Below are 13,750 nucleotides of genomic sequence, written 5' to 3'. Positions count from 1 at the left end.
TCTCTTCAAGAAAATTAGAGATACCAAGGGAACATTTCATGCACAGATGGGCACAATAAAGGACAGAAATGGTATGGACCTAACAGAAGCAGAAGATATTAAGAAGAGGTAGCAAGAATAAACAGAATAACTGCACATAAAAGATCTTCATGACCCAGATAACCACAATGGTGTGATTACTCACCTTGAGCCAGACATCCTCGAATGTGAAATCAAGTGGGCCTTAGAAAGCATCACTAAGAACAAAGCTAGTGGCGGTGATGTAATTCCAGTTGAGCTGTTTCAAATCATAAAAGATGATGCTATTAAAGTGTTGCACTCAGTATGGCAGCAAATTTGGAAAACTCAGCAGTGTCCACAGACTGGAAAAGGTCAGTTTTCATTCCAATCCCAAAGAAAGGCAATGCCAAAGAATGCTCAAACTAACACACAATTGCACTCATCTCACACGCTAGTAAAGTAATGCTCAAAATTCTCCAAGCCAGGCTTCAGCAATACGTGAACCGTGAACTTCCTGATGTTCAAGCTGGTTTTAGAAAAGGCAGAGGAACCAGAGATCAAATTGCCAACATTTGTTGGATCATTGAAAAAGCAAGAGAGTTCATCTACTTCTGCTTTATTGACTGTGCCAAAGCCTTTGACTGTGTGGATCACTACAAACTATGGAAAATTCTTAAAGAGATGGGAATACCAGACAATCTTACCTGCATCATGATAAATCTGTATGCAGGTCAAGAAGCAAGAATTAGAACTGGACATGGAACAGCAGACTGTTTCCAAATAGGAAAATGAGTACATCAAGGCTGTATATTGTCACTGTGCTTATTTAACTTATATGCAGAGTACATCATGCAAAATGCCAGGCTGGATGAAGTACAAGCTGGAATCAAGATTGCCGGGAGAATATCAATAACTTCAGATATGCAAATGACACCACACTTCTGGCAGAAAGCAAAGAAGAACTAAAGAGCCTCTTGATTAAAGTGAAAGAGGAGAGTGAAAAAGTTGGCTTAAAGCTTAACATTCAGAAAACTAAGATCATGGCATCCCGTCCCATCACTTCACGGCAAATAGCTGGGGAAAGAACGGAAACAGTGACTGACTTTATTTTTTGGGCTCCAAAATCACTGCAGATGGTGACTGCAGCCATGAAGTTAAAAGACCCTTGCTCCTTGAAAGAAAAGCTATGATCAACCTAGACAGCATATTAAAAAGCACAGACATTACTTTGCCAACAAAGGTCCATCTAGTCAAGGCTATGGTTTTTCCAGCAGTCATGTATGAATGTGAGAGTTGGACCATAAAGAAGGCTGAGTGTGGAAGAATTGATGCTTTTAAACTGTGGTGTTGGAGAAGACTCTTGAGGGTCCCTTGGACTTCAAGGAGATCCAACCAGTCAACCCTAAAGGAAATCAGTCCTGAATATTCATTAGAAGGACTGATGTTAAAGCTGAAACTCCAATACTTTGGCCACCTGATGTGAAGAGCTGACTCATTGGAAAAGGCCCTGATGCTGGGAAGGATTGAAGGCGTGAGGAGAAGGGGACGACAGAGGATAAGATGGTTGGATGGCATCACCGACTTGATGGACATGAGTTTGAGCAAGCTCTGGGAGTTGGTGATGGACAGGGAAGCCTGGCGTGCTGCAGTCCATGGGGTCGCAAAGAGTCTTATACAACTGAGTGACTAAATGAGTGAGCTGATACTTTGAGGATAGGAAATTTCGTTTTCATAATTTCTCTTCATCAGATCCAGAAGCAAGATACCCAGACAGTGCCACTGGGTAGGCAAATGGGAGGTTGTTGGAACTTCAAAATTTTCCAAATTCACACGAGTGCTGTCTCACTATGTGTGTCTTATACTAAGAGATAGGGTTATATAACCTTTGTCAGTTATTCATAATATGACATTCAGAGGACGTTTAAAATCAAACACCTAAAGAGAGATAATAAATTGTTTTTAAATTATACCTTATGTCCAAATAACACTTTTTTTTTTTTAGGACTTCTGAGGGCATTTTTAAAGAATTCTGAAGTCATTGTCTTGACGATTCTTTCTCTATTTGGATTTTTGATAGGACAACTGGCCTACAATTTTGTTGAGGTAACTTACATACGATAAACTAGAGGATAGACTAAAGATCAAAGACCAAAAACAAGGTCAACTCATGTCCCCATTCCTGAATGAATGGATTTTTTTTAATGTGAATAGCTACTGAGAAAAGTTTATCTGGTATTAAAATTTTTGAAAATGAAAAACCATCCAAGAAAGGAAACATGAATTAGAGAGACTTAAAATAGTACTTTGAAAGTGAGTAAATCTAATTGCCCTCTTGGATTCTTCACCATCTGCCTTTGGTCCTTGCTCTTGTATCCTTTCTCTGTACATACAACTGGACTCTCTCATGTTATAGTCTTCCATACCTGCAGGGACTCTAGTTACAAAAGGCTCAGTTACTGTCGTGATGAATTATGATTACTCTTTTCTAATTGCACTTACATGATTGCATGTAAGTGCAAAACATGCATCCTACAAAAGATTACTTAGATCTAAGAAAAACTTTGTTAATTTATTGACACAATTTTAAATGTATAGCAGCAGAGTAATGAATAAGCAATTTGAATCCACTCATTTTTTATTAAAAACAAAATGGAGACAGTGCTTGTATCTGTTAAGGATTATAAAGTTCAGTTCAGTTCAGTCGCTCAGTCGTGTCCGACTCTTGCAACCCCATGGACTGCAGCATTCTAGGCTTCCCTGTCCATCACCAACTCCCAGAGCTTGCTCAAACTCATGTCCATCAAATCGGTGATGCCATCCAACCATCTTATCCTCTGTCGTCCCCTTCTCCTCACGCCTTCAATCCTTCCCAGCATCAGGGCCTTTTCCAATGAGTCAGTGCTTCACATCAGGTGGCCAAAGTATTGGAGTTTCAGCTTCAGCATCAGTCCTTCCAATGAATATTCAGGACTGATTTCCTTTAGGGTTGACTAGTTGGATCTCCTTGCAGTCCAAGGGACTCTCAAGAGTTTTCTCCAACACCACAGTTTAAAAGCATCAATTCTTCCACACTCAGCCTTCTTTATGGTCCAACTCTCAGATTCATACATGACTGCTGGCAAAACCATAGCCTTGACTAGACGGACCTTTATTGGCAAAGAAATGTCTGTGCTTTTTAATATGCTGTCTAGGTTGGTGATAACTTTTCGTCCAAGGAGTAAACGTCTTTTAATTTCATGGCTGCAGTCACCATCTGCAGTGATTTTGGAGTCCCCCCAAATAAAGTCTGTCACTGTTACCATTGTTTCCTCATCTATTTGCCATGAAGTGATGGGACCAGATGCCATGATCTTCATTTTTTGAATGTTGAGTTTTAAGCCAGCTCTTTCATTCTCTTCTTTTGCTTTCAAGAGGCTCTTAAGTTCTTCTTTGCTTTTTGTCAAAAAGATGGTGTCATCTGTGTATCTGAGGTTATTGGTATTTCTCCTGGCAATCTTGATTCCAGCTTGTACTTCATCCAGCCTGGCATTTTGCATGATGTACTCTGCATATAAGTTAAATAAACAGGGTGACAATATACAGCCTTGACGTACTCCTTTCCCAATTTGGAACTAATCCATTGTTCCATGTCCGGTTCTAGCTGGACATGGAACAACGGATTAGTTGTTCCATGCTTCTTGTCCTACATACAGGTTTCTGAGGAGACAGGTAAGGTGCTCTGGTGTTCGCATTTCTTTAAGAATTTTCCACAGTTTGTTGTGATCCACACAGTCAAAGGCTTTGACGTAGTCAATAAAGCAGAAGTAGATGTTTTTCTGGAATTCTGTTGCTTTTTTGATGATCCAACAGATGTTGGCAATTTCATCTCTGGTTCCTGTGCCTTTTCTAAATCCAGCTTGAACATCTGAAAGTTCACAGTTCACAGTACTATTGAAGCCTGGCTTGGAGAATTGAGTATTTTGAGCATGTAGGATTGTAAAAGCCTCTTGTTATTCTTTGAAACACTACCACTACAACTGTCATCTTTTGAGTGTTAACTGTGTGCCAGATTCCCTTTTAAGTTCTTTGGTTTTTAAATTTTAATAATTTATTAACTTACTGTGCATCCTAAATCACTTCATCGTGTCTCTTTGCAACCCTATGGTCCATAGCTCATCAGGCTCCTCTGTCCATTTGATTCTTCAGGCAAGAAAACTGGAGTGAGTTGCCATGCCCTCCTCCCAGGGTTCAAACCCACATTTCTTTCTCTTTTTTTAATATAAATTTATTTATTTTAATTGAAGGTTAATTACTTTACAATATTGTATTGGTTTTGCCATACATTGGCATGAATCTGCCACGAGTGTACATGTGTTCCCCATCCTGAACCCCCTTCCCACCTCCCTCCCCATACCATCACTCTGGGTCATCCCAGTGCACTAGACCCAAGCATCCTGTATCCTGCATCGAACCTGGACTGGCGATTCATTTCATATATAATAATATACATGTTTCAATGCCATTCTCCCAAATCATCCCACCCTCCCTCTCCCACAGAGGCCAACAGACTGTTCTATACATCTGTGTCTCTTTTGCTGTCTCGCATACTAGGTTATCGTTACCATCTTTCTAAATTCCATATATATGCGTTAGTATACTGTATTGGTGTTTTTCTTTCTGGCTTACTTCACTCTGTATAATAGGCTCCAGTTTCTTCTACCTCATTAGAACTGATTCAAATGTATTCTTTTTAATGGCTGAGTAATACTCCATTGTGTATATGTACCACAGCTTTCTTATCCATTCATCTGCTGATGGACATCTAGGTTGCTTCCATGTCCTGGCTATTATAAACAGTGGTGCGATGAACATTGGGGTACACGTGTCTCTTTCAATTCTGGTTTCCTCAGTGTGTATGCCCAGTAGTGGGATTGCTGGGTCATAAGGCAGTTCTATTTTCAGTTTTTTAAGGAGTCTCCACACTGTTCTCCATAGTGGCTGTACTAGTTTGCATTCCCACCAACAGTGTAAGAGGGTTCCCTTTTCTCCACACCCTCTCCAGCATTTATTGCTTGTAGACTTTTGGATAGCAGCCATTCTGACTGGCGTGAAATGGTACCTCATTGTGCAAACCCACATTTCTTAACGTCTCCTTCCTGGCAGGCAGATCCTTTACCACTAGTCCCACCTATGAAACCTGTATTAACTTATTAACTCTTGAATTAATTAATTTATCCTCAGAGCAATCCAATGAAAGTAGGTACTCTATTCCCATTTTACTGATGAGGAAACTGAGGCACAGAGATGTTAAGTGGTGAAGATTAAACTGTTAATTGGGCCAAAGACTTTTTAGGATATATTTACGGCACTTCAGTCATTGTTTCTGTGTTTTCTATTCATTTGTATATAACCTTCATGATTTGCATCCTATGTATACAATCTATACTATTATCCATATATTATTTTTATCTACTTAATTCACTGAAATATTTTAAAATCCTAAGCAAATGTCTGTGAAATCACAAGTACCCATGCAAAGGTCTTTCTCCCACTCTTACACAAATGAAAATAATTACCTAACGGTCAAATAAAAAAGTACCACCTAAAATCATCTCAGGGGTAACCAGTGATGAAGTACCATTTTTGAAAACACTGATTAGTTACCACAAGCAATATTTACGTAGCCTAAAGTCACACATATTTCTGGTGAATAGAGGACTATGCATTTATCTCATGTCGATGGTTAGATCAAGAAATCTACCACAAGACTCCCAGGACTGGCATTGTAGATTATCTTTCATTAGTTACAAATTGGAATATTGTAAAATTCATATTAATTGGCAGATCATCAACCTAATTTCTAATACTTCAAAATGGTAACAAAGTAACTTTTTTTGGCCTTTGTTTATTTAGATGCACCAAGTCGTCTACCCTCTTCTAAGAACATCAAGTTTTTCACTTTATTGTTATTTTTCACCTTTAATTATATTTATGGCTGCTTTGGATGTGGACTTCTATATACTCAAGAATGTGTTTTGGCAGGTAAGAACACATTTTAAGACAAAGTATGGTCCATTATTCCTTACTCATGTTGACAGAGAATCTGTCTAGAGAGATTAGTAATTCATCAATCTCACATTAATATTTCACCAATCTCACATTTTTAGTTGACTCTTTTTGCTGTTCAGAATCACTAATTAAAGAGAGTTGAGGGGAGGGAGAAGGAATAAATATTTGCTGATCTGTAAATAAGATTAGTTACTGTGACTAAGGCACTGAGTTAATATCATCTCCATTTCACATATAAGCCGACTATAGTTCAGAGGTCACAAGACTGACCAATGGCAAAGCCTGGGTCCAAACCCACCTCTGACTGCCTCTCAGCTGTGTCTGTAGACTTGTCCATTTTAACTGCTATGGTTGTTTTATTTATGCCTTCCTCTTTTTTTGTTAATCATGCTTGCCAGATTATTTTCCTTTTCAAACAGTTTTATTTTCTTTAATTTTATTCTGTACTTTTTCTAATATCTTGAGCTAGGTATTAGTTGATTGACTTTTAGCTTCTTTTATTGTTGTTATTTTGTGCATTTAAAGTTTGAAGTTTTCTGCTAATAACTTTTTAGCTTCACCCCACATGTTTAAGTCTTTAGTGTTTTCACTCAGCAATAAAAAAGAAACAGAATATTGATAAGTAGAATATGGAAGAATTTCAGATGTATTATGATAAGAGACGGAGAAGGCAATGGCAACACACTCCTGTATTCTTGCCTGGAAAATCCCATGGATGGAGGAGCCTGGTGGGCTGCAGTCCATGGGGTGGCTCCGAGTGGGACATGACTGAGTGACTTCACTTTCACTTTTCACTTTCATGCATTGGAGAAGGAAATGGCAACCCACTCCAGTGTTCTTGCCTGGAGAATCCCAGGGATGGGGGAGCCTGTTGGGCTGCAGTCTATGGGGTTGCACAGAGTCAGACACGACTGAAGTGACCTACCAGCGGCAGCAGCAGCATGATAAGAGAAAGAAACCAGGCTAGAAGGGTACCTGTGGAATAATATAATTCCGTACATAGACCTTCCTTCTAGCAAAGGCAAAACAGTACTTTGGAAAACAGATCACTGGTTGCCAGGGAGCAGGATGAGTGAAGAAAGTGGCAGAATGAAGAAATCTTTTAGTGTGTTGGCTCTGTTTTGTTTTTTCATTGTGACCATGTTCACTTGACTACATGCATTTGTCAAAACTCATATAACTATACAGTCAGAGAGTGAATTTTACTGTACATAAGTTAAAGATAAACTTTTTAAAGATCAAAAGAAATAGATTTGTATTTATCTGTCCCATGTGATTTTGTACTTTTAGTTTATAATGCTTTTCCTTTGCTTTTCCTCATTCTTTTTCCCTTTCTCAGTCAATTGATTCAATTTTCTGTATTTTTAAAAAATTTTTTTTCTTTATTCTTTTTTTTCCCCTTCTGCTGGTTTAAAAGTTTTGCATTCTGTTGCTCTTTTTAAGGCAGGCATTGTTGATTGCCCGTCCCTTTCTTTCTCAATAATGGAGTGACTTACTGTATGTATAGTATGGTAGTGGGCCAAGTGTGAAATAGTGCTACATTTCCTGGCATCCCTGACAGGTGTGGTAGTGTTAGAAACCTATCAGGCAACGAAATGTACACAACATTTTGCTAACTGTGGATTTTTCCTGAAAGCCCTTAATAAGGGGACCAAGTCAACTGACATGTAGTTTTCATCCATTGTTGCCTGCCTGGAGCCCTGTAGATCATCACTGTGGAAACAAGGAAATGCTTTGTATGGAAGCAAGAAAAATTTGCACTCCATCTTAGAGCATTTTGATGTGGAAAACTATTAATCTTGAATAGCAACAAGAAAGATGGGTGCATTGGTCTTCTCATAGTCAGGTAGAATCATTTGAAAGGGATGGTTTCGTGGAGGCAGGTAAACTAGAATACCTTTTAAAGTTATCTTCCTGAGTCATTGTATAAAATATATAGCAAAATCTGATTCTTACATGAATAAATGGAGTCATGCCATGCTTAGGTGTTAAATTTAATACTATATTGTGAATTGGTTTCGCAGGTCTTCTTAACCGGATTAATTAGCTTTGCTACAACATTCATCATAATTGGATATGTGGTTCTGAAATTCAATAAATATTCATGGGATTTGCAGTCTTGCCTCCTCTTTAGCATGGCCCTTGGCATTACAGATCCTATTTATTCTGTGAATTCACTGAAAACTGTTGGTATGTTGGATTTATTTCTCTCTCTTATTTTGAAGATATGAGGATAAATTTCCTTTTGATAATATGCTTGAGTGAATTGTGCATCCAGCAGAGTAGCCATTTTATGCTGTTTTTCTTGGAGATGGAGTATGCAAAGTCAATAAAGCAACCCAGGACCTGGGATAAATGATCTCAAATAATTTTTTTCAAGGAGAAAATGTTATCTTTCTAGAAGGTGATTAAAATTGGTATTCAGCTCCATTCCATTGAGTTCTAAGCCACAGGCTAGAGATTTGGCACTATATCTTTGCAGCACTTTTCTAAGTCCTGGGTTCTTCTTGTTAGAAAGGCCTTTATTTTAAAGCAGCTAACTTTGGGCAGGTGAGAGAGGGAGCTTATTTAGAAGAAATGAGGTGAAAGTATACTCTAGCAAATACGTTATTCAGTAAAAGCTTATTCCCAAGAGGGCTAGGGGTTCTGCACTACTTGCCATATTATTTGGTAAAAGATAATTTCACTCTGAAATATCTGTTGTTATGTTTTATTAACACAGCAGTAAAAAGCACATAACATGGTTAGATGCTGTTATTTCTGATTTTGACTCAGAAATATTTAATTAACCAGTTTTAAGGTTTCAGTTGTATTTAGTGGAAATATATCACCTTATGATTAGGGTGGGACACCTAGTTTCTGGCAGGTGATATCCCCTTCTATACACATTTATACTTACAGTTGAGGAAACATAAAAGGTTTTGACACTTTTGATGGTGATATAAATTGTTGCCAGATATTTTTCAAAGAGTCTGACCCTATCTTCTTTTTCTCTCTCATTTTTTCCTGTAGGTGCAATATTTTTCTGTCTTTTCTCCATCTGTTTTTCTCTCTAAGCCATTTGTATTTGCCACTTGTTTTATTCACCTCATTATCTTGCTGCTCCCCTTTCTGCAATCTCTTAATTGTAAGAGGCTCTAATAAACTATATTTATTGCAGTTTCTATATTCAAAAATTTTTTCAAAAAGAGAGTAGAAAGTCTTCTGTTTCTTTACAAGAAAACTATTAAAGGTATTTGACTCTTAGTTGATATTTTCTTTATGCCAGTTATACTCAGATGGTACATAGTTCTGGGTTCTATGATGTCTTTACCTTTGTGTGGATTAGATAAGAAGGATCCTCTATCTAATTGTTGTAATACATTATCTTTTTTAAGGAAAAAAATATATTTTTTGCCATGTGCCTAAAATTGCCAGAATAATATACAAAACTGCAGTTCCTACAGTGTGAGTGTTTCTTCATTTGATGTGGTGCTCTGGAGCACTGTGAAATCTGCACAGTCTGAGTCTGAGGTGGACTGACTCACTGAAAAAAATAATGGATGTTCACATACAAGTTAAAAGGAACCTGTCTATTACCTATTTTAAAAGAACGTAAAGGCTCAAACAGTTTTTACTTTAAAATGAATCTGGACTGGGAGCTTGTAAAGGGATAAAATACAAAGTTTTAGTATGATCTCAGTTTAAGTAAAAGGAATTATATGCTTTGAAAAAGCCTTTAACATTCAAATGGTTTTATCTGGGTCATGGAATTACAGATGATTTTCTGTTTTATTATTCCCTTTAAAAAATTTTACAGTGAATTAATAAAGTTAGTTCACATTAAGCCAATAAAAATGTGGGGAGTAATTCTTGTGGTATTTTACTATTAAAAATAACTATACATCAAATTCAAAACTTTATGCAATAAACCTTATGCTCTGTTTGCTCCTGGTTGACTTATTGAATCTGAGGGAAGAATTAAAGGATTTCTTCACCAGCTAAATCAAATGTGCCAATAATCTTCAAACCTGTTTAACCAGTATTTTGTGTCTTCTGTCATAGTCAAAATTAATAGCAAGTAGTAGTATAAGATAATTATAATTTACCTTGCCTTTTATTTTCTTTGCTTTCTAAAGAAAGCAAATTAGAATTGGCTACAATAATGAGGCACAAAGAAAAGAAATAAACAGCCCGAATACTGATCCATAATCAGGCACTGAGTTATCAGAAATTCTGTATTATCCTGGTATCTATCCTATCTTTCAGAGGGTTTTTGTAAAGGTAGACAGATTCTTTATAATCTGATATTTCATATACTCAGATCAAACACTGGAAAGCAGAGATCTGCTCTCTTTTCAACTATGCATAGTGTCTTAGAAATAGAAATAATGAGAACCCTCAGCTATATATTTTTAATTATTTTGTGTTTCAAAATATCAAAGGGAAAAAAATAGAATCTTCATCAGATCATTTCTGCTTGCATTAAAAAAGTATCATTTAATGTGATCAGTTTGGATTTTAGTGCAATGAAATGTATTTAATAGCTGCTTTTAAAAAAACTATGTAGTTGTATAATTCTTTCTATATTATTTTGTATTTACATTAGGCTCCATAATGCACCACTGTGTGTCATATGTTCTTAAATTTGAGTTTATGCTTTTAAGTAAAAGAAGTCCAGGGCTGGCCTGCAATTCCATGAAATCATTGAGGACACTGGATTCCTCTATATAACTCCTGTAGTTAAGATGGAGTAACAGGATCAGGTCTGTGAAGGATGGGTGCTGGAGAAGAGTTGGTTGATGACATGTTTTAAGTTGACCAAGATGAAAAGGGAACGTATTTCCCAAGGACAGAAAAGGCTCTGAGGTATATGAGAGGGTAATGATGACAAAATACTAGTTAATATATGTTGAGTGTTGACTATGTGACAATCACCATACTTAGTATTATATACTTTCTTCATTTTTGTGCTCACAGTAGCACTTTTTGGTTAGTACTATGGAAGGCAGAATAACTTAGTGTTTTGGCTAGTAGATGCGGAAGTTATAACCCCACCTCTACCCCTTACCAACTATATGCATGTGTGCTAAATCGCTTCAGTCATGTCCAACTCTGTGTAACCCTATGGACTGCAGCCTGCCTGGCTCCTCTGCCCATGGGATTCTCCAGGCAAGAATACTGGAGTGGGTTGCTATGCCCGCTTCCAGGGGATCTTCCCTACCCAGGGATCAAACCCAAGTCTCTTGTGTCCCCTGCACTGGCAGGAAGGTTCTTTACCACTGGTGTCACCTGGGAAGCCCCTACCAATTCTGTGATCTTGGGCAAATATCCTAAGCTATATTTACCTCAGTTTTCTCATCAGTAAATGAGGGTAATAACAGTTTATACCTCATGAAGTTGTTAATGAGTAATCAATGAGATTATGTAAATCTTAGAGAATTGCTATTCCTATTGAAGTACTTCAAAAGTAGATAACTGAGGCTCTCCACAGTCTTAATTTAACAAAGATTCAGAATTGGACTTGAATTTAAAATCTCCACTGTTAATGCCATCACTGTTGATTTAGTTTCAGGTAAACAACATTATATGTCTTTTAATTAGTATTCTTATTTGAAATGTGTCTTTAACACTTAACTTGAATTTAATTTGTATCTTTATTAAAGTTTTAGAGTTAAATGATATATTAGTAAATTTGCTAATAAATTTACTACTCACTCAGTTCAGTCGCTCAGTTGGGTCTGACTTTTTGTGACCCCGTGGACTGCAGCACACCAGGATTCCCTGTCCATCACCAACTCCCAGAGCTTGATCAAACTCATTTCCATTAAGACAGTGATGCCATCCAACCATCTCATCCTCTGTCGCCGTTCTCCTCCCACCTTCAATCTTTCCCAGCATCTGGGCCTTTTCCAATGAGTCAGTGCTTTGCATCAGGTGGCCAAAGTATTGGGGTTTCAACTTCATCATCAGTCCTTCCAGTGAACAATCAGGACTTATTTCCTTTAGGATTGACTGTTTTGATCTCCTTGCAGTCCAAGGGACTCTCAAGAGTCTTCTCCAACACCATAGTTCAAAAGCATCAATTCTTCGGTGCTCAGCTTTCTTTATGGTCCAACTCTCACATCTATACATGACTACTGGAAAAACCATAGCTTTGATTAGACAGACCTTTGTTGGCAAAGTAATGTCTCTGCTTTTTAATATGCTGTCTAGGTTGGTCATAGCTTTTCTTCCAAGGAGCAAGGGTCTTTTAATTTCATGGCTGCAGTCACCATCTTCAGTGATTTTGGAGCCCAAGAAAATAAAGTCTGTCACTGTTTCCATTGTTTCCACATCTATTTGCCATGAAGTAATGGGACCGGATGCCATGATCTTTGTTTTTTGAATGTTGAGTGATTTCATTAATATTTGCTATATAAATAAATATCTTTGTTAAATTAAAAAATATGGAGTAACAATGACTAGACTTACCTTTCTGCCTGAGCCAACTAAAAAGCCAGACAAAATATATGAAAATGAAAAATAGTTCTCAGATAATGGACATCAGGCCATGCGGGACAGTAATACTCAAGAAAGGAAAAAAGAAGTATGTTCTTGATTGTCCTTACCATAGCTTATTACCTGGAGAGAGTTTCTAGGTCTTTGTGCAGGGAAAGGTAACCTAGGTGGAGCTTGGTAGTTTCTTTGAGTTGAGGAGACCTAGAGTTGGGAGTCCAGGAAGGCCAAAGCAGTTAAAGTTCATGGGGCAAATTGCTGCAGGAATGAAAGCTGTACTGAAGAAGGAATTTTGAGAGCTACCCACTTGAGTCTTTGGGTGAGTGAGTGCTCATTAGTGCATGCATGTGAAGAAGCTGCACAATGCTGGGAATGAAAACACTCAAAGGATTAAAGGGAAAAATCCCTTTCATGTTCACTACAGCCAAAGTGGAAAACCATCATAATTTGTAGGACATCAGGTAAAGGACTCAGAAGGTTATTGCTTGAGTATCGGGGAAAATTAACCTTTGACTAAAGGCTGCTCTGGCCCTACCTAACAAATCTAAAAAACAAGCCTCAAAAGGGTCAAATTCTTTCAAAGTAACAACTGCATTACAAAGCAAAGCTCAAGAATATGAGACTACAAAAACATATAGCACCTAATTAGGTAATACATACAGTTATGTTATCTTAATAAAAAATTGGAAGACATGCAAAGAAGCTGAAAAAATGGCCCATAAAGAGTACATAAACAAGTAGAAATAGACCTAGCAATGCTGTAGATGGTAGACTCATTTAGTTCAGTTCAGTTCAGTTCAGTCGCTCAATTGTGTCCGACTCTTTGTGACCCCATGAATCGCAGCACGCCAGGCCTCCCTGTCCATCACCAACTCCCAGAGTTCACTCAGACTCACGTCCATCGAGTCAGTGATGCAATCCAGCCATCTCATTCTCTGTCATCCCCTTCTCCTCCTGCCCCCAATCCCTCCCAGCATCAGAGTCTTTTCCAATGAGTCACCTCTTCACATGAGGTGGCCAAAGTACTGGAGTTTCAGCTTTAGCATCATTCCTTCCAAAGAAGTCTCAGGGCTGATCTCCTTCAGGATGGACTGGTTGGATCTCCTTGCAGTCCAAGGGACTCTCAAGGGTCTTCTCCAACACCACAGTTCAAAAGCATCAATTCTTCGGTGCTCAGCTTTCTTCACAGTCCAACTCTCACATCCATACATGACCATAGGAAGAA

At 37.9% G+C, this 13,750-nt stretch overlaps 1 protein-coding gene across 1 annotated transcript in view; it reads left to right on the top strand.

Annotated features, from left to right (window-relative positions):
• SLC9C2 (solute carrier family 9 member C2 (putative)) overlaps positions 1 to 13,750 on the top strand; it is a 98,175-nt gene that overhangs the window by 4,884 nt on the left and 79,541 nt on the right. The window contains exons 2-4 of the mRNA XM_019976284.2: positions 2,003 to 2,103; positions 5,893 to 6,021; positions 8,073 to 8,238. Of these exons, the coding sequence (XP_019831843.2) occupies positions 2,003 to 2,103; positions 5,893 to 6,021; positions 8,073 to 8,238 (396 nt within the window). The remainder of the gene's footprint in view (positions 1 to 2,002; positions 2,104 to 5,892; positions 6,022 to 8,072; positions 8,239 to 13,750) is intronic.

The sequence above is a fragment of the Bos indicus genome, chromosome 16 (assembly GCF_029378745.1).
Source record: "Bos indicus isolate NIAB-ARS_2022 breed Sahiwal x Tharparkar chromosome 16, NIAB-ARS_B.indTharparkar_mat_pri_1.0, whole genome shotgun sequence".
Lineage (NCBI taxonomy): Eukaryota > Metazoa > Chordata > Mammalia > Artiodactyla > Bovidae > Bos > Bos indicus.
Note: the sequence above shows the minus strand (reverse complement) of the source record. Positions and strands in the feature narration are given on the sequence as shown.